Source organism: Nicotiana sylvestris, chromosome 12 (assembly GCF_000393655.2).
Source record: "Nicotiana sylvestris chromosome 12, ASM39365v2, whole genome shotgun sequence".
In the NCBI taxonomy this organism is placed as follows: Eukaryota; Viridiplantae; Streptophyta; class Magnoliopsida; order Solanales; family Solanaceae; genus Nicotiana; species Nicotiana sylvestris.
In genome coordinates this window covers 14,791,945-14,812,693 of record NC_091068.1, presented here as the reverse complement: position 1 = coordinate 14,812,693, position 20,749 = coordinate 14,791,945, and the positions used below count along the sequence as shown (strand labels likewise).

General features: G+C 39.7%; 1 protein-coding gene across 1 annotated transcript; it reads right to left on the bottom strand.

Annotated features, from left to right (window-relative positions):
* Positions 1–7,442: 7,442 nt before the first annotated feature.
* On the bottom strand, positions 7,443–10,521 carry LOC138882709 (uncharacterized). The gene is made up of 5 exons (XM_070163325.1): positions 10,402–10,521; positions 8,605–8,742; positions 8,145–8,562; positions 7,666–7,811; positions 7,443–7,571 (listed from the first exon to the last, which is right to left on the bottom strand). The coding sequence occupies exons 1-5, from the start codon at positions 10,519–10,521 to the stop codon at positions 7,443–7,445; spliced, it is 951 nt and encodes a 316-aa protein (XP_070019426.1).
* Positions 10,522–20,749: the final 10,228 nt, after the last annotated feature.

Here is a 20,749-nt window from a genome sequence, read left to right as displayed (position 1 = left end):
AAGAAATGGAAAAATTGATTGTGATCATATTGATTAAGTACATTTGAGATGTTTCGAAAGAAATTGGGAAAGTGTATGTATTGATTTCAACCACATTTGACATGTTTGAAAAGGAATAGGAGAAGTTATTGCTTTGTTCATCCAATACATTATTGTAGTTACTCCACCTTCGGACGCCCATTGAGGTTTAAAAATAAGGATTTAATTTATATAAGTTGATAGTATAAAAAAAGATTATACTATACCATCATAAGATGTGTCTGTAAGCATGTAAAATTTATTGAATTTAAATTCAATAAATAATTTGGACTATATTTTAAATATACTAATCAACAAATATTATGAGCTAGTATAATTTGTTTAATTACATAAGTCCAATATAATTGGGCTACAAATAATGAGCCAATTTCATTAGGCCTAAGATATCATCTTCCTAGAGGCCTAGTTTGGTTCCACACGTGACAAAAGAGCCAATAGGATCATGCCACGTGTCAAAATAACAAGGCATGCCAAGTCACATTAGAAGGCCAATGAAACTGTGCCACGTGTGCAACTGAGATGTTCTGGCCACTCAAATGCGGTCATGTCACACTTCAATTTGATTGGTCGGAAAGAGTTTGTTCTTATCACAAGTCCTCCCTTCCACAACGATAAATAAGGGTCTTCATAACTCAGAAAAGACACCAGAAGTTATAATAAGAAGCAAGAAAGATGTCGTGGATCAAACGCTGCAAATTCCTTAAAACGTTTCAAGCTTCAAGCAATCAAATTCAAGTTCAAGAACGAAGAACAAATCAAGGTCAAGTTCAAGCAATCAAGCTTAAGCTCAAGAACAAGAACATCGTTCATGGCAACAATTACGTATTCAAGATCAAGCTCAAAAGCCCTTGAATTTATTTACTATTGGAAAGAAGAATGAGAGGATTCATAGAGATTGTACACTCAATTTATTTAAAATCAAATACTACGATTGCTGCAATATTTTCAGTCTTGATTTTATTTTCTCGACACAATTTATTGTTTACAGTATCAATAGATACTTATTCTTTCTTTTAGATGATTAGATAGTGTAAAAGTTCTTTCATATAGTACCATCATAAGATGTGGCGGGATGGATGGAAACCTCCAACATTAACTAGTAGTCTCAAATTTGAATCTTGAGAATGAAGAAACCTTGATGGTGAGTGCAAAAATTATTATTTTACAGTATACATGTATACAAGCTAAACTCTGAGGATAATGGTTACTAAGGTTTTCAAAAACAAAGGTATTTACCCTTAAAATAAAAAATAATTAAAGTTGCACGCAGTTTGAAGGATAAGTGATTTAATTTAATACGAACAATCAAAGAACAGTAAATAATTGCATTAAAAGGAGATAAAACGATCAAACCAAACATGACGAAGTAACTAAGGCTAGTGTTAAGTTTGAATGCTAAAGACCGGTTCTAATCGTGCCCTCGAGGTAGAGCTCGGTTGCAACCAAGTAGATAAACAACTGAAGAACACTTGAACAATTGCTATACGCCAAAAATAAACTTTATTGCTTTGATATGCATACCAACAATGAGTAGAAAATGCAAAGGATTCCCTCTTTATATAGTAGAGGAGTTTTAACCTTATTACAAGTCTAAATAAGGTAAAAATCCTTCCCTTCCCTTTTTCCCAAGAAAACATGATCCTTAGTTAATACCGGGCGTGATTCGTGCCGTAATATTCGGCTGATGGCGAATATATCGACTCTCTGTTTACCCTCTTTAACAGTCTTTCCTTTACCCTCGATTCTTTATTTCGTTCAAGCTTGATTCTTTCCAGGTTCGGCCATGCTAGGTTCGCGATGTATCATTTGTCTGCCCCTGATTCCAATCCGTGGGCATCTTCGATCTCATTTGAGCTAGTAACGAATAACATTGTTCATCATTTATTTGACGGAAAATCGGGGGTAACTCTATCCCTAATTTCACCTGTACATAAATAGTCCCCTCACTTCTCGGAGAGTAAATTATAAGAGCGATGAGAAGTGACTAATCGACCTCAGTTCCTTCCCTCTCACACCATTAGCAAGTTGACAAACCGAAATGTCCCATCAGTCACGTTGCTATGATTTTGGACATGCCTCAACCATCGGTTGATCAACCCCGGTAGTTACCGAATCCGAAATGTCACACACCCATTACTCTTTCCCTATAAAGTACCGGTTTCTTATGTTTAGTTTTTTTACTTTCTGATTTTGAACTTTCTTGAGTTACCCTCGAGTTTTTCATTTGTTCATCAATCCTTCAAATCTTCATAACTTGTTGTTCATACCTTCATATCTTCATATTTTACCTTCAAACCTTCATACCTTACCTTCAAATCTTCATACCAAATGTTCAGACCTTCATATTCTCATATAGAGATGGCTAAGACTTCGAAATTAGTACCCCAAAATACCGCTCCAGTGACTTCTTCCTTGCTAGCGGCATCGAGGCAGCACCTCCAGTAGTAGCCTAGGACCTTCTATTACCGATTTTGTCCCTGATGGCTACTCCATAGATAATGACTTTGAAGTCGAAAAAGCCTCCACACAAGGGGATCAGAGTTAGGAGGCGTGGAGATATGTTTGCTCCATTACCGAGGAGATGCTCGAAGCTGTCCAAGAGGAATTTAAATAGGAAGGCAAGGACATAGTCGTTCCCAATCCTGAAGAGGACATTACGATGCACGTGGAAGGGTACTTAAGTGTTTACACATATCCTTTCACGTTTGGTTAAATTGATATGGTATCCCTAGAGTTTTGCAAGAGGTATAAAATTTGCCTCGGGCAGGTTCATCTATCCGTTTGGAGGATTGTGACCCTTCTCCATCACATTGCGAACAACACGGAGGAGCCTCGGTTCACAGTCGACAACCTGCTCTGAGTCTACAATCCCTGAATCTTCTGAGGGGGGTTAATCAAGCTTTCCCATCGGGAAAAGAAAGCTCCCTTCTCCTGCATAGACAAGGACAGTGACCAAGGTTGGCAGAGCAACTTTGTTTAGATAAAGACCGAGGACCTTATCCCTTCCGAGTTCATGCTGTTCCCTGAGAAATGGAACCCAAAATGTAAGTTTACTTACTCTTTGGTCGTAAATGTGCCTTTTTTTGCATCTACTGTTCTTTATCATTATTTGTTTTAATCTGACATGTAGGTGTCGCCCGAGTCCCCAATGCGGTCCTGCATTTTAGGGAGTGGGTCATGGGCATATGCAAGCAACTCACTTATTCCGAGCGTGAGTGGCGCAAGATCTCTAAAGTCAAAAAGGAGGCTCGTTCTCACAGTTAGTGATCCCTTCCTTTTTGGTTGAATTTTTTATTCTACAATGGCTACGAGTAAGTTCTTTTTTCACATGTCTGCCTAAGAAGAAAAGAAAAGATCTCCCGACTCCCAGGACGCTCCTGCCGAGGCTTAGAAGAAGAAAAGGATCGTGCTCAGGTTCCGAAAGAGCACCAAAAGGCTTCGAGTGTCTAGGTCCCGGATTCTGAAGCTCTTCATTGGCTCAAGAACTTCCTCGAGGATGATGAGGACATGGAATTCGTCATTCATGAACCGATCGACGCCACCCCAAGAGTTGGTGGCTTCATAGAGGGGGGCACTTGTAAGGCTAAATCCTCCCCATCTCGGGAGCTCAAGGAGGAACATATGGCTACTGCTTCTGAAGAAGCCCCTCCGTTCCCGAGAACAGACGTTCTTGAAGATGACGCCATTATCCATATTCAAGAATTGCCGCCCTGGGTAGAGGCCACTTTAAATAAAACTTGGGGTGCTGAAAAGAAACCAACTAGCACATCTCTGGCTGTAGTTGAAGCCCTCAACTCATTTTTCGAGGGTGTGGACTTCATCATGCTAGAGGATTGCTTTGGCCACCTGGAGATCCTAAAAAAGGTCGTGCAACCGGTAGTAGATGGGTCGAGCTCGAAGCTTGAGAAGCAGTTTCTAGCCCCCGAGTGTGGACCCTGAGAAAAAGAAGATGGTCATATTCACGGTGCTAATGGATGCCAGCATGTTGTCTGGGCCAGTCGGAGAGGCTAGCTATCTCCATTGCTTGGTAATAAAGGAAGACCAAGTGAATTTGAACGACGTAGATGGGCCAACTTTCTTCAACGAAGCTCAGCAGGAGCTGGATTGGATATATCCTTTTCCCTTTTCATCTTAACGAGTTAATGTTGCCTTAATTATTTCCTAACAATTGTCTTTTTAAATCTCAGGACTTGGTGCTTTATCATGAAAGCTCTCACGGTCTAGGATGGAGGTCAGTCACCTCGAGTTCGAGCTCAAAGAGCAGGTCCAACAAAAAGAGATGTACAAAGCTCTCAGTGAGTAGAAGGATAAAGTCCTTAGGGACATGGTTGACCGCTTCTCCCTCCAAGCCGAATTAGAGAATGCCCAAATAGAGGCTTCAAAAGCAAAATAGGACCATGCCCTCCTGGTTGAAAAGCTAAGAGTGCTTGAGGTCAATAATGAGATGTTAAATGCAAATGCTAACGCTGCAACCTCGCAGGTCCATAATAAAATAACCTTGATCGACTAGCTTAGGTCCGAAATGGACGAGGTCAAGGCTTCAACAGATGAGTAAAAGGGCAAAATGAATCTCCTACAATCGGAGCGGGATGCCACCAAAGAGGACCTAACATCGACCAAAGTGCAGCTGTGAGTGATGAAAGAAAAGTCCGACAAATGGTCTCGGCTGAATGAGGAGCTACAACCAAAACTTGCCTCGGCCGTTACAGAATGTGACTCTCTTGGCCATGAATTTACTATGCTGAAGTCCAAACTTGTCACGATCCAAAATTTCCACCGTCGGGATCGTGATGGCGCCTAACATTTCACTTTCAAGGTAAGCCAATGTTAGAATAATTTATCCATTTTCAACAGTTCAAATTAAATTATAAGAAAGAGCTAAAGTAGCTGTAATAATCCAAAGTAAAGTGCGGAAGCTATAACAACTAAAATATATGATACAACCCTATACCAAGTGTCACGAGTGCACGAGCTACTAGAATAGTACAAATAAGCGTCTTAATAAAATATAAAGTCATCTGAAGGAAAATACATAGCTAAATAAAAGGAAATGGGATTCTATGTGCAGCGGACGCCGAGCAACTGTACCTTTAGTCTTCGCAAAGCTGGCCAATCCGAGCACGCTAATAGCCGCTACTGAGACTGACTCCAAAATCTACACAAAAAGTGCACCGTGTAGTGTGAGTACAACCGACCCCAAATACTCTATAAGTGCCGAGCCTAACCTCGATGAAGTAATGACGAGGCTAAGGCAGGTAACTTACACTACAACCTATACACAATATATAATAAAGACTGGAGAAGATAATACAGAACGAAATAAGACAATTAACTGAAGAAAATAGCTAAATCCTCAAAGAAAACCAATGCCGATAAAAATTACCAATCCTTAGAGTTCCGTATGAAAAATACCGAGAACCAACACAGTACAGGGAAATAGAAACACATAGGTTGTTACGACGTGCAACCCGATCCCATCATACATCACAATTCTCCCTTATTACACCGTCATAACGTTAACAATCATAAACAAATAAATATATGTTGCGGCGTGCAACCTGATCCCACCATATCAGTACAAATTCACCCTTATTCCACCATATCAATCCACCCTTATTTTATCTGTTGCGGCGTGCAACCCGATCCCACCATATCAATACAAATATTCACTGAGTACAATTAAATCTATAATTCAAATCATAAGAACCTCTATGATTGATGAATATAAAGCTAAATCAGAAAACAAACCTTATACCAACTTAGGAATTCACATATGTAATACTACATGGCAAGACAAGTCCATTAAATGACAATTAGAAGGTGCAATTAAGTCAATTAAGGCAAACAACAACAAGTCATGAAGGCAAGAAAAGATCTAACATTTTTAATAGGAGAAACAATGATTAACAAGTAGTAAATAAAGCATGGAAGGCATTTAGAGCATATAACAATTAACGCAGGGAAGGAGATAATTAAGGAAAAATGAAAAATTGGGGAAATAAGTAATTCGGTGGTGTATAAGCACTTGCCACCTCGCCACCTTGCATATATGCTGCAAAACATAAAATTCACACAACGCATAGTTTGAGGGTTCCTAATTCCCTCAAATCAAGGTTAAACTTAACACTACCTCACTCTGCAGTCAACTTAGAGCTCTACCGGGGCCTTTTTCATAGAATTCGCCTCCAAATCACTCGTATCTAACCATAATTAACTCAATAATATAAAATATTGCTAAAGGAATAAATTACAATGCATAAATATAGAATTTCCACACTTTTCTTCAAAAAGTCAAAAGTCGACCCCGGGCCTGCTTGGTCCAGGCCCGAAATGCGGACCAAAACCTGATTACCCATTCTCCCCCATGACTGGTTATGTAATTAGTTTCGGAATCTGACCTCAATTTGAGGTCCAAATTCCTATTTTTCAAAAATCCCCAATTCTTCCTAAATCCCTAGTTTTCTACCATAGAAGAACAAAAATTAGGGCTAGAATTAATGGGTGATGTTAAAAATGGAAGAAGATGAGTTAAAATTTTACAAACGTATGAATTAATGTTTAGTTTTCTCTTCAAAATTGCCTCTAGGACAAGCTCTAATGGAAGGGTTATGAAAAATGTGAGAAATCCCGATTTTGAAATATTTTAAGGTCCGGGCGTCAGGCCTTCGACACGTTCGCGAAGGGGCTGTCACATTCGCGATGAAGGAAATCCCACCCAGCCGAGTTCACTCTTCGCGATCGTGAAGAAGGAAGCCAGATGATAGCTGAAGCTAAGAAAATCTAGATTTTCTAGGTACAAACAACCGTAGCCTATCCGAATATCACCCGAGCCCTCGGGGATCCAAACCAAATATGCACACAGGTCCAAAAACCTTATTAGAATGAGCTCTCGCGACCAAAACACCAAAATAACTCCTAGAACTACGAATCGGACAATAAATCACTTATTCCTAGAAATTCCAAGTAGCTGCCTCGACCGACTGACCTCTCCACTACACTCGAACTGAAGGATAACACTTTGAACTCAACTGTCAAACCTGCCGGGCTAGAATAGCCACTGGCTCCTCTTCATATGTCAAATCCTTGTCCAACTGGATTGATCTGAAATCTAACACGTGGGATGGATCATTGTGATACTTCTAGAGCATGGAAACATGGAATACCGGATGGACTGCTGATAAACTAGGTGGCAATGCGAGCCTGTAAGCCACCTTTCCCATTCTCTGAAGAATCTCAAAAGGTCCGATATTCCTAGGGCTCAACTTGCCCTTATTTTCAAACCTCATTACTCCTTTCATGAGTGAAACCCGGAGCAATACCCTCTCTCCGACCATGAATGCAACATCACGAACTCTACTATCAACATAACTCTTCCGCCTAGACTGAGCTTTGCGGAGTTGATCCTAAATAATCTTGACCTTATCCAAGGCATCCTGTACCAAATCTGTACCCAACAACTGAGCCTCCCCTAGCTTAAACCATCCAACTGGCAATCGGCACCGCCTCCCGTATAATGCCTCATAGGGAGCCATCTATAATATAAGCGCGAAGCATATACTCCATTATCTGAATGGTGCGTTCGGACTATCCTTCCATCTAAGGAGGAAATGTTGTGCTTAACTCAACCTGAGTGCGCAACTCACGTTGTACTGCCCTCCAAAAGTGCAAGGTGAACTGCATACCTCGATTAGAAATGATAGACACGGGCACACCGTGAAGACGGATGAACTCAGAGATGTAGATCTCAACCAACCGCTCTAAAGAATAGGTAACTGCCACATAAATGAAGTACGCTCACTTGGTCAGCCTGTCCACAATGAACCATACTATGTCGAACTTCCTCTGAGTCCATGGGAGTCCGACAACAAAATCCATAGTGATACACTCCTACTTCCACTCAAGAATCTATAACTTTTGAAATAAACCACCAGGCCTCTGATACTCATACTTTACTTGCTGATAATTTATACACCGAGCTACATATGCCACTATATTCTTCTTCATCCTTCTCCACGAATAATGCTGCTGCAAGTCCTGATACATCTTGGTGGCACTCGAATGAATAGAATACTGGGAACTGTGGGCCTCCTCAAGAATCAACTCACGAAGTCCATCTACATTAGGCACACAAATACGATCCTGTAGTATCCTAAAAATTTCTTCATCTCCAACAGTAACCTTCTTGGCACCACCATGCCGCACTGTGTCCCTAAGGACAAACGAATGAGGGTCATCATACTGCCGCTCCCTGATCTGCTCAAACAAGGAAGGCCGAGCGATTGTACAAGCTAGGACACGACTGGGCTTTGAAACATCCAACCTCATGAATTGATTGGCCAAAGCCTGAATATCTGATTCAAGCGGTCTCTCACCGACTGGAATGTACGCAAGGCTACCCATACTCATTGACTTTCTACGCAAGGCATGGGCCACCACATTGGCCTTCATGGGATGATACAAGATGGTGACATCATAGTCTTTCAATAACTCCAGCCACCATCTCAGCCTCAAATTGAGATACATCTGATTGGACAAATACTACAAGCTTCGATGATCTGTGAATACCTCACACAACACACCGTAAAGATAGTGCCTCCAAATCTTCAGTGCATGAACAATGAATGTCAACTCTAAGTCATGAACATGGTAATTCTTCTCATGAACCTTCAACTCCCGCAGCATACATGCAATCACCTTGCCATCCTACATCAATACTGCACCAAACCCAATACAAGATGCATCATAATACACCGTGTAAGATCCAGAACACGTGAGCAATACCAACAGTGGCACCGTAGTCAAGGCAGACTTAAGCTTTTGAAGGCTAGCCACACACTCATCTGACCATCTGAACGGGGAACCTTTCCGGGTCAACCTGGTCAATATGGCTACTATAGATAAAAACCCCTCCACAAACCGACGATAATAACCCGCCAAACCCAAGAAACTCCGGATCTCCGTAACTAAAGTAAGTCTAGGCGAGTTTTGAACAGCCTCAATCTTCTTAGGATCCACTTGAATGCCCTCTAACGATACGATGTGCCCCAAGAAAGAGATTGAGTCCAACCAAAACTCGCACTTTGAAAACTTAGCATATAACTGGTTGTCTCTCAAAGTCTGAAGTATAATCCGGAGATGATGCTCGTGCTCCTCTCGACTGCGATAGTACATCAAGATATCATCAATAAACACAATCACAAAGTAATCTAAATATGGATTGAACACCCAGTTCATCAAATCCATAAATGTTGCTAGGGCATTTGTCAGCCCAAGTGACATCACTAGAAAATATAATGCCCATACCAAGTCCGAAAAGCTGTCTTAGGGACATCAGATGCCCTGATCCACAACTGATGGTAGTCGGACCTCAAATCTATCTTCCAAAACACCTTGGCACCCTGAATCTAATCAAATAAGTCATCAATCATCAACAATGGATACTTGTTCTTTATGGTGTCTTTGTTCAATTATTGGTAATCTAGGCACATCCTCATAAATCCATCTTTCTTCTTCACAAACAACACAGGCGCACCCCATGGAGAGACACTAGGGATAATGAAGCCCTTATCAAGTGAATCTTCCAACTGCTCCTTTAATTCTTTCAACTTTTATAGGGCCATATGGTATGGCGGAATAGAAATAGGCTGAGTGCCCGGAGCCAAATAAATACAAAAGTCAATATATCTATCAGGTGGAATTCCTAGTAGATCTGTAGGAAATACCTCTGGAAACTCATGAATAACTGGTACTGAATCCATGGAAGGAACCTCCATACCAGAATCGCAGACATAAGCCAAATACGCTAGACACCCTTCTCGACCATATGCCGAGCCTTTACATAAAAGATAACCCTGGTGGTAAAATGGCCAGGAGTCCCCATCCATTCTAATCGAGGCAACCCCGGCAAGGCTAAGGTCACTGTCTTGGCGTGATAATCTAATATAGCATGATAAGGTGACAGCCAATCCATACCGAGGATGACATTAAAATCTACCATATCGATAAGTATGAGATCTACGCTAGTCTCGAGACTCACAATAGTAAACACATACGAATGATAGGCACGATCTGCAATAATAAAATCTCCCACAGGTGTGGACACATACAAAGGAGCACTCAAAGAATCACGAGGTACAACCAGATATGAAACAAAATAGGATGACACGTAGGAATAAGTAGAGCCCTGATCAAATAAAACTGAAGCATCTCTATGGCAAACTGGAACAATATATATGTGATAATAGCGTCAGATGACTCAGCCTCAGGCCTGGCTGGGAAAGCATAACATCGGGGTTGGGCTCCACCACTTCGTACTACATCCCTAGGACGACCTATAGCTGGCTGGCCTCCACCTCTAGCTACCTGACCTTCACCTCTAGTGGACTGACCTCCACCCCTAACAGCCTGACCTCCACCTCTTGCTGCCTGACCCCTACTTCTAGTTGGCTGAGCGGGATGTGGTACAACCGGTGCCTGAACCATGGCACACGAACTCTGCTTGGCATGCCACCCAATAATATTGGAGAAGTCCTCCTGATATGCCCAAAACTATCACACTCAAAACATCCATCCTAATGTCGTGGCTGCTGAAACTAAAACTGACCCGGACGGGCTGGATAACCACAGTGATAACTCTGAATTAGAGCCATACCAATAGGAGCTGATGGTGCACTGTAGGCTGGATGCTCAAAATAAGGCACATAAGGACCACGACTCCTTAAAGCACTATGGGATGCCTGAAGCGTCAACCAAAATGGCCTGAGAGGATGTCCCCTACCAAAAGTACTCCTGCCTCTAGATGAGGCACCACTAAAACCACCAGAATGATGAGGCCTATTATCAGACCCCTTCTCTCTCTCCCGTGTAAGAACTATCTTTATCCATCTAGCAACATTAGTAGTTGTCTTAAAGGAAATCTCAACCCCGGTCTCCTTGACCATCTGTAGCCTGATAGGATGAATGAGTCTATCAATAAACCTCCTCACCCTATCCCTATCAGTATGAAGAAATATAAGGGCATGACGAGCTAGATCTACAAAACGAGTCTCGTACTGAGTGACTGACATACTGGCCTATTGGATATGCTCAAACTGCTTGTAGTAATCCTCCCTCAGTGTGATAGGAATGAACTTCTCTAGAAATAGCTGAGAGAACTGGTCCCAAGTAACAACACGTGATCTAGATGGTCTAGTAGATACATAATCCTTCAACCATCTCTTGGCATAACCCGTCATTTGAAATACAACAAAATCGACACCATTGGTCTTAACTATACCCATGTTCTGCAACACTTCATGGCAGCGGTCAAGATAATTGATGTTGGGAATATTTCTATATGTTTTGATGTTACTTTACCCATATTTTAACCGCTTTTTGGTGCTATTTGGTCTTTAAGATGCCCAACATTGTTTAATTATTGGTTTTATGACTAATTAAGTTGTGTGTGATAATTTATGTTGTTTGGAGTGCAAAAAGATGAAGAAAATATGCTCCAACTAGAGGAGAAGACGGTGGATGCATTGCATCCAAGCTTCGAAAGAAGGTTACTTGGTGCATCCTTAGCAGTGAAGTCGACCCATAACATCCACACCTTGGCAAAGCTGAGATGGAGGAACAAAGGGTGGATGTGAAGCATCCACCCCAGCATCAATCCCTGAAGCTGGGTTGAACTGGGAATAGGAGAACTTTGGCCCACGACTTTTGTATGCAATATATAGGCCAAAAATGCCCCTTTTAGGTCATCTAACACATGAAAGGAATTCGACCTAGGGAGAGCACAGAGCCACAGTGGAGGTCGAGTTTTATCTTTTCTTCCGCCAAACTTAGTAATTTTTATGTTTCTTTGTATGATATGTTGTTGGCTACCATGTCTATGTGGAGCTAAACTTCACGTTCTAGGGTTGTGGTTCTTTCATGAATATTGTTATTCTAATCTTGATTTGATTTCTTAGTTTATCATATTGGTTTATTTATTCAATCCTGCACTTAATTATTTTATTCCTTGATCACCAATTGAATACTATCTACGAATCTAGAATTGAGCTCGAAAGTGGAAATTCTAGATTGCATATAGGATTGAGTAGAGCAAGTTCTTGAACATGTGCATCGGGGAACGGATTCTCGGTTAGAATAGACATATATCTAATTGCTTTCTTGTTTGATTTATAGGAAATATAAATGCGTTCTTGTTAATTCTAACTCCACAGACATATAGGCGTTAGGTTAGTATGAATAGGCGAGTAAAAACTCGATAGATTCTTATGAGCAGTATTAACCCTATTAACCAATAAACTAGATAAACTAGTTAGTCAATTCTATTGTGAATACAATAGGATTGTTAGATATCCCATGACCCTAGATCATTTTCATCATATTGATAACATAAAAATCTGCTCTTCCTCTCTTCAAAGTTCATTATTTATATTTCTTTATTAATTAGTTTAGAATAAAATACTTCTACGTTTAATTCTTGTTTAGATAATTAGGATAGTCTAATTTAGTTAATAGTTAATCACAAGTCCTCGTGGGATCGGCGTCCGACTTTTAGTCACTTTATTACTTGATGACCGCATATACTTGTGTGTGCGTTTGGCCGTAACAATAATCCTATGGGTCCTCAGAAGGTGCACCACTAAAGTGAACTAGGAAGAGTTTGGTAAACTTTTCCAATCTCAATAAGCTCTCAGAAAACATGGCGGGCCAATCACTGGCCTGTGCTGCAATAACTGGCTGAACTACCCCAACTGATGGGGCAACTGCTGTCTGATACTAGAGAGCCATCTGCTCCAGAGTGTGAGTAGCAGGAGTATGTGCTCCCCCTATCTTGAGAGACGGTTGGTGCCACAGGAAATGTACCGGCCTGGGCCACATGCTCCACAAGTCCCGCCAAACAGACTAGAGCGTCCTGAACCACTAGGGTGGCGATGAACCCCTCCGGGATCGGAGCTGGTCTAACAGGTACAATTTGAGCTGGAACCTCCTCATCAAAATCTACCTGAGGCTCTACTGTTGGTGCTGCTATTCGAGCTTTAGGTTGAGCTTTGCCTCTACCTCGACCTCTACCCCTCATAGGAGTTGCTGCTGGGGGCTCCGGCTACTGTCCTGCTAAAGATGCAGTGTGTATTCTCGCCATCTGCAAGGGATCAAGAATAGAAGAGTTCAATCATTAATGGTAGAATTAAATCATAAGACAGAGAAGAATAGAATGAAATTATTCCTAAACTACATAACCTCTGGAAGATAAGTACATACACCTTTGTACGGATTCTCTAGACTCTAGTAAGCTTACTCGTGACTCATGAGACCTATGTAATCTAGTGCTCTGATGCCAACTTGTCATGACCCGAAATTGCCACCTTCGGGACCGTGATAACACCTAATATTTAACTTGCTAAGCAAGCCAACGTTAGAATAATTTATCCATTTTCAATAGTAAAATTATAAAAAAGAGTTGAAATAATTGTAATAATCCAAAGTAAAGATCGAAAGCTATAGCAACTAAAATATCTGATACAACCCTAGACACGGTGTCACAAGTGCACGAGCTACTAGAATAGTACAAATAAGGGTCTGAATAAAACATCAAGTTGTCTGAAGGAAAATACACAGCTAAATAAAAGGAAAAGGGACTCTAGGAGCTGCGGATGCCAAGTAGCTATACCTCTAGTCTCCACACTTCTGGCCAATCTGTGCACGCTAATAGCTGCCACTGGGAACAACTCCAAAATCTGCATAAGAAGTGCAGAGTGTAGTATGAGTACAACCGACCCCATGTACTCTGTAAGTGTTGAGCCTAAACTCGATGAAGTACTGACGAGGCTAAGGCATGTCACTTAGACTACAACATGTATGCAATATATAATAAGGACAGGAGAAGAAAATACAGAACGAAATAAGATAGTTAGCTGAAGAAAATAGCTAAATCCTCAAAGAAAAACAATTTCGATCAGAATTACCAATCCTTAAGAGTTCCATATGAAAAATACCAAGAACCAACACAGTACAGGGAAATAGAAACACATAGGTTGTTGTAGCGCGCAACCCGATCCCACCATACATCACAATTATCCTTTATTCCACTGTAGTAATGTCAATAATCATAAACAAATAAATACATATTGCGCCGCGCAACCCGATCCCACCATATGATAAAATCAGTATCATAACCTTATTCCACCATATCAATCCACCCTTATTCCACCTGTTGTAGCGTGCAACCCGATCCTACCATATCTGTACAAATTCACCTTTATTCCTCTATATCAATTCACCCTTATTTTACCTATTGAGGCGTGCAACCCGATCCCACCATATCAGCACAAATATACATTGAGTACAATTAAATCCATAATTCAAACCACAAGAACCTCTATGATTGATGAATATAAAGATGAATCAAAAAAGAAACCTTGTATCAACTTGGGAATTCATATATGTCATGCTACATGGCAAGACAAGTCCCGTGAATAACAATTAGAAGGTGCAAGTAAGTCAATTAACGCAAATAGCAGCGAGTTATGACAGCAGGAAAAGATCCAACATTTTAACAGGAGAAACAATAATTAACAAGTAGAAAATAAAGCATGGAAGGCATTTAAAGCATATAACAGTCAAGGCATGGAAGCAGATAATTAAGGAAAAACGGAAAATCAGGGAAACAAGTAATTCGGCGGCGTATAAGCACTCGTCACCTCGCATATGCACCGCAAGACATGAAATTCATATAGCACATAGTCTGAGGGTTTATAATTCCCTCAAATCAAGGTTAAACTCAACACTTACCTCACGCCGAAATCAACTTAGAGCTTTACCCGGGCCTTTTCCCTAGAATCCTCCTCCAAACCACTCGTATCTAGCCACAATTGACTCAATAATATCAAATATTGCTAAAGGAATCAATTACAATGCATAAATTTAGAATTCCCACACTTTTCCCCAAAATGTCAAAAGTCGATATGTTACACCCCATATTTTCGTACATGGAAGTACGCCATAAGTAAATTGATATAAATTCGGAAATGAGATTATACATTCCACATTTCTGTACGTTAACTTTTCGTCATAAGCTAATCGATGTAAGTTCGGGAATGAGAGTATTTTTAGATTATAAGCATTATGATATTTCAAACAAGTAATGAGTAAATTCGTGAAGGTGAAAGGCTAAGCAAATAAAAAAATGAATTTTCATCAAAGTTTGACATGTTGGGACAAAATACGGCCCGAGCTAAATACCTGGTATTTATGTACTAGTGTCATACAAGGTACCACATGACCAATATAGTAAGGTGTATAAGGTGTGTTAAAAGTGACTAGTATTTCAAGTAATTTGAGATAATTCTTAATTATGTGAATAATTGGGTAATTAGTAATTTTTGGTAGGTGATTAGCTAATTAATTTCAATTTTTGGATATGTGTAACCCCTTCCCCCCAAATGTGGCAGCCCTAGGAGACCTTGATGATGAGTCTTAAATTATAAGACTATGTGGCATGTGTTAGGGGAGTTTGGAGGCTAGGTCATTACCTAAGTGGGGCCCATACCCACCAAGGTTTAAAATTCTCTCTAATTCACTTAAGGAGATTTAATATCTCTACAATATGAAGAATGAAGGTTTCAGCCAATTCATATGAGGATTTATATGGTAGTAACGTGGTTTTCTTGAGACAAAAATTCAAATGAGACTTCTTAGCATAATAGCACCGAGATTTTGTGATTGTAAGGGAGTACGGTACAATATTTCTCAAGATTATCATATAGATTTTCTCCTACCTAGACCCGTCGTTACATGTTGTTTCAATTGACGTGTATTGGAGGGATTATCAAGATAATCGGCTCTGGTATTTTATGGCTATCCCTTCTTTCTTTTGGCATGATTTATACGACACAAACGAAACGAGCAAATGCACAATTTTCTTAAATGACTCTATTCATAGAAATACTAGAGATACTTATGTTCTTGATTTCCCATGTGTCATATTATTCTATCATTTGTTCGTGGGTCCAAGAAAATACGTAAGTTGATAAAGTTTATTTCATGATAGTAATCAACGGCATAATGGTCCTACAACATTCTGAGAGATATTTATTTACATTGACTTATGACCAGATGGTGTTATATACGCATATATATATATATATATATACGCATATATATATATATACGCATATATATATATATAGCAAAAGGTTACAGCGTTATATACGCACCACCACCTGATAAGTTTATACACATATGCATGGACTTTTAAATAATAAATGATTCACAAAGCTATTCAAACTTACATGTCTAGTATTTTACTCCATGTTTCCCTCATGTCTATCATTTACAGATTTTCATTCCTTACATACTCGGTACATTATTTGTACTGACGTCCCTTTTTCTGGGGACACTGCGTTTCATGCCTGCAGGTCCCCATAGACAGGTCGAGAGTATTCCAAGTAGGCTATCAGCTCAGTGGAAGATGTTAGTGCGCTCCATTTGCTCCGGAGTTGCTTATATGGTTAGTATAATTAGGACATGTATTGATTGGTCTAGTGGGGCTCAGTCCCGACCTTTATGATACTTATGTACTCTTAGAGGCTTGTTGAAAAATTTCATGTATACGAATACTTGTATGGCCTTGTCGTCCTATGTTTTGAGTTTATAAATGATCATGTTGGCCTTATAGGCAATATGTCACATGTGTAAGTTTTTATATCCAGTTGGCTCGTCTTATATTGAGTATTCCCTTATATTTATTCTGGTTAGCCCATGATGGCCCGTTTGTCCCATTTGCCAATGAAAGTACGATAAGAATGATATGTTATATTGGTACTCGGTTGAGTAAGGTACCGGGTGCCCGTCGCAGCCCATAGGTTTGTGACAAAAGTGGTATCAGAGCAGTTCTGTCGTAGGGCGTCTACAGGTTGTGTCTAGTAGAGTCTTTTTATGGGTGTGTCGTGCACCACACTTATAATCAGGAGGCTATAGGGCATTTGGGACTGTCACTCTTTCTTCTTACTCTAGATCGTGTGGTAGAACTCAAATGTCTAACTCTATCTTGCTCATAATACGATGATGCCTACATCCAGAAAGGCGGTTGGTAAGAGATATAGTTGTGGAAGAGTTGAGTCAAAAGAAACTCAATTTTTGCATCATGCTTATGATGGATAAATATGAGGTATTCAACAGATCATCTGTGTACTAAGATGTGTAAGTTTCTTGATAAGGATATGGCAAGAATGACTATCCACTCTTACGGTAAAAAGAAATAAGAGAATCGGAAGGTAGACACAAGTTTCAGCAAGTAAAAGAAGCAAGGTGAAGAAGGGTACGAGGGACCCAATTAATGAAGATTGACAGTATTTACAATTCGAGCAGAGAAATATAAGCATTCTGATATACCTTTAATTGTAATAGAGGTATATATAGTTAGTCACATCCATTTCAATTATGCTCCATGGGAGCCAACAAATATAGTTTAAGAGAAGGACGATATATCAGGATCCGGCTGGGGTTAGAGTAACCCAAAATGGTGAATGGATTGTTTGTGTTAGTTAACATTTCTGAAGGATATTGTAAATGTGCTAACAAAATCTCCTTGTGAGACACCGAGATGGCGCACTCTAAAATAGTACAACTAGATATGAGTACTATAAAGATAGGCACTGGAAGCCTTGAAGGGATAAATATTACCTAAGTGTGGCTCCCGTCCCTAGTAGAGCGAGAACGTTAAGCAATCCGAAGAGCTAGTGGATGGAGCAAGGGAAGCTAAAAGTAAAAGAGCGTCTTGTTAAAGTTTTCAGAATAAAGTAATAGACAGAAATGTTAGCAGGGAATTAAGAAGAGAGATAATGAAGCATTATGAGTAAGATGTGATACATGGATGACAACAGTAGATAAAAAAATGATAGTATTACAGAGTCTATAGTCAAGTAAAGGAAGAGACGAGAGGTGATAGACCTTGAGACAATAAGAGAGTATAGTCTATAAAGTCGTATCCTTATTTCGAGAAATAAGTTTGTGACGCTAACGTGATTATCAGAAGAAAAAGTTACACCCCAGAGTAATGGAAATCAGTATGGGCTAGTGAATAAGATAAACTAAACATGAATTAGGGATTGAGTGATTTGATAATAGTCAGCATCATGAGAATTTGAGAGGTTGCGTTCCAGCAATAATAGAATGGACGACAGAATAATAATCTTTAAAGGTCATTCAGGAAGATGCTTCCCTAAATCAATCAATGCGAGCAAAGTTAAGCTTAAGAGATTATATGTGCCAGTTGCACTAAGTGTCATCCTCGTGAGTAAGGAATTTTGTTATCCTTAGTGTAGAAAGATTACCGCAAGGCGAGTAAAGATCATCAATGATGTGAAAAATACGACAAAGATAAAGAGGTGAAATATCTATTGGTAGATTGTCGTAGCTCTAAATGTTAGTACTCCCCTAAAAGGGGGAATATAGAGGGATGTGACATTAAGCCAGAATTAAGTGGTTCTAGTAACTATGGAATGGTAAAGGAAGAATGCGATAAAAATAAAAGGGACGAGATTGCACTTATTCAAATCCCATAGATATACTACAATTCCAGAACATTATGCAAACGCGATGCCTAGGAGAGGAAGTAAGGGTTCCGGCCCGGGATATTCTTGATAAAATAAAGTGCCAGCACAAGATGTAAGTTAAGACAAAGGAAATAACCCAAGAAAGATTACACGGAATATTGATATGAGAATGGTCCAACGAGTAGTTAGTAGTTGATTCAGGAAGAGCCTAGTTACAGCTAGTCAAGAGGATACATACAAATTAGCAGGTCGTGCAAGATAAATATACTAAAACCCAATATAGTGAATTCAGCCCCACAACTATGACATTGTAATACTTGAGAAATATTTAGATAGGAGTTGGGGTAGTTAAAGGTACCATATGAGTATTATGTGAATCAAAGAGAGTGTCACTAGGAAGATAGTCAAAATATCAGTTCAGAAGCAACCCTACAAGCACAAGGGCATCAAAAGGTCCATCGAATATACAATGTAATAAGCTCACAGCTTTACAAAAGTTAGATGATCCTCCCTAAATACTACATGGAAAGACTAGCTGAGTAAGTAAGGAAGAAGGCTTCAACCTAAGCTCAGTAACCTAAGGAAGAAATGGTCTTATAACAACAGTCTCGCCAACAACATTGTATGCACTCCATAAGAAAATGGCACCTACCGCGGCTAACGAACGGGAAGTAAAATCAAAAGTGATATTCAAGATCATATGAGTTGTATGAAATTCCAATGTGTGTGGGCACTACGGTAAGCTAAGTATGCTCGCAACAATGGGGCAGAAAGACCAGGAAAAGTTATTACATACATTTAAAAAAAAGTTGAGAAGGAACAAAAATAATTATTCGAATAATGACCCAAAGTACGTCATGAACGCACTTAAGAGTTTGGAGTTTTATACATGCAACATATATGTTGACAATCATACAGACATAGAAGACTCCGGTATAAGTTAAAAGAAACTATTGAGCCCAGGGCATAGATAAAGGATTGAGTTGTTAGAAGATTGTATCATATATATTCCATAACACCCATGAAAGTCTAAAGTAATAACTAATACCAGGAGCCGCAGATCGGAAGATAGCTTAAGCCTACATAAAGGTTGACCAGAGGGAAGAGGAAACTAAAGAGTTACATCAACTAAGTAAATCAGGAATCTGATTATTGGACCCAGAAAATTATAGAACTTATGATTAAGAACATTGCAACATCACTCTTAAATATCAGAGGTACAAGAGAGATAGTACAATAGCCATATTCTATAACGGCTCTACGATAAAGCCAGTTAGAAGAGTACAAGCCTCATAAGAAGTTAGTATGAAGCTCTGACCAGATTGTGTATTCACTAGAGGTGCAAGTATTCTAATAGAATTTCAAGTTATGGACGTAAATTATACCTATGTGGAAGGGGGGTCATGAAAGAAATAGAATATACAATGCAAGATTTTAAGGTAGTAAGGTAAAGGTGAACAACGTACAAAATACTCAAATATAGAAGGTGGTGGATAGTCCATACTTCGGATAGAAAGTTAAAAGCGCTGGGATTCAATATCCAGGAATTATAGCGGCATCGTCAGCGACATGTCTTCTAGCCTATGGTTTCTAGGTATCGAAATTCCTGATTAAGAGAGTAACGAAGAGTTATAGACGATGTGATGTCTCTTTTGATGTCCCAGAATAACATAAAGAAATCTATAGTGCAGGCAAGTTGAAGATAGGTTGCGAGTAGTGTCACACCTCCCTTCTGCACTACACCCCTGGAAGGGGTATAGAAGGGAGTGTTTTTCAATTAAAGGATAATCGAAACAGGATTTATTTATTTAAAAATTCAGAGTCGCCACTTGGGATAATTTTATGGTGTCCCAAGTCACCGGTTCAGATCCCGAATCGAGGAAAAGATGACTCTGCATTATAGTCAGCAAACACAGAAATTCGGGTAAGGAATTCTGTTAACCCGGGAGAAGGTGTTAGGCATTCCTGAGTTCCGTGGTTCTAGCACGGTCGCTCAACTGTTATAATTGGCCTATACTTGATTTTAATACATGTTTTAACCTATGGTGCAATTTTAACTTTATAACCGCTTTTATTTAATTTTAAGGAAAAATTAGAACGTCATTTAAAATACGTCTTGAACCACATCACATAAATGCACTCGTGGCTCTCGACATATTCTATAT

Coding starts and splice junctions, on each gene's coding strand:
- LOC138882709 (XM_070163325.1), bottom strand. CDS start 10,521: ATGGTTCAGGCACCGGTTGTACCACATCCCGCTCAGCCAACTAGAAGT. Junction 8,563..8,604: donor TTTACGGTGTGTTGTGTGAG/GTATTCACAGAT, acceptor TTGTCCAATCAG/ATGTATCTCAATTTGAGGCT. Junction 7,812..8,144: donor GCCTAATGTAGATGGACTTC/GTGAGTTGATTC, acceptor TTTATGTGGCAG/TTACCTATTCTTTAGAGCGG.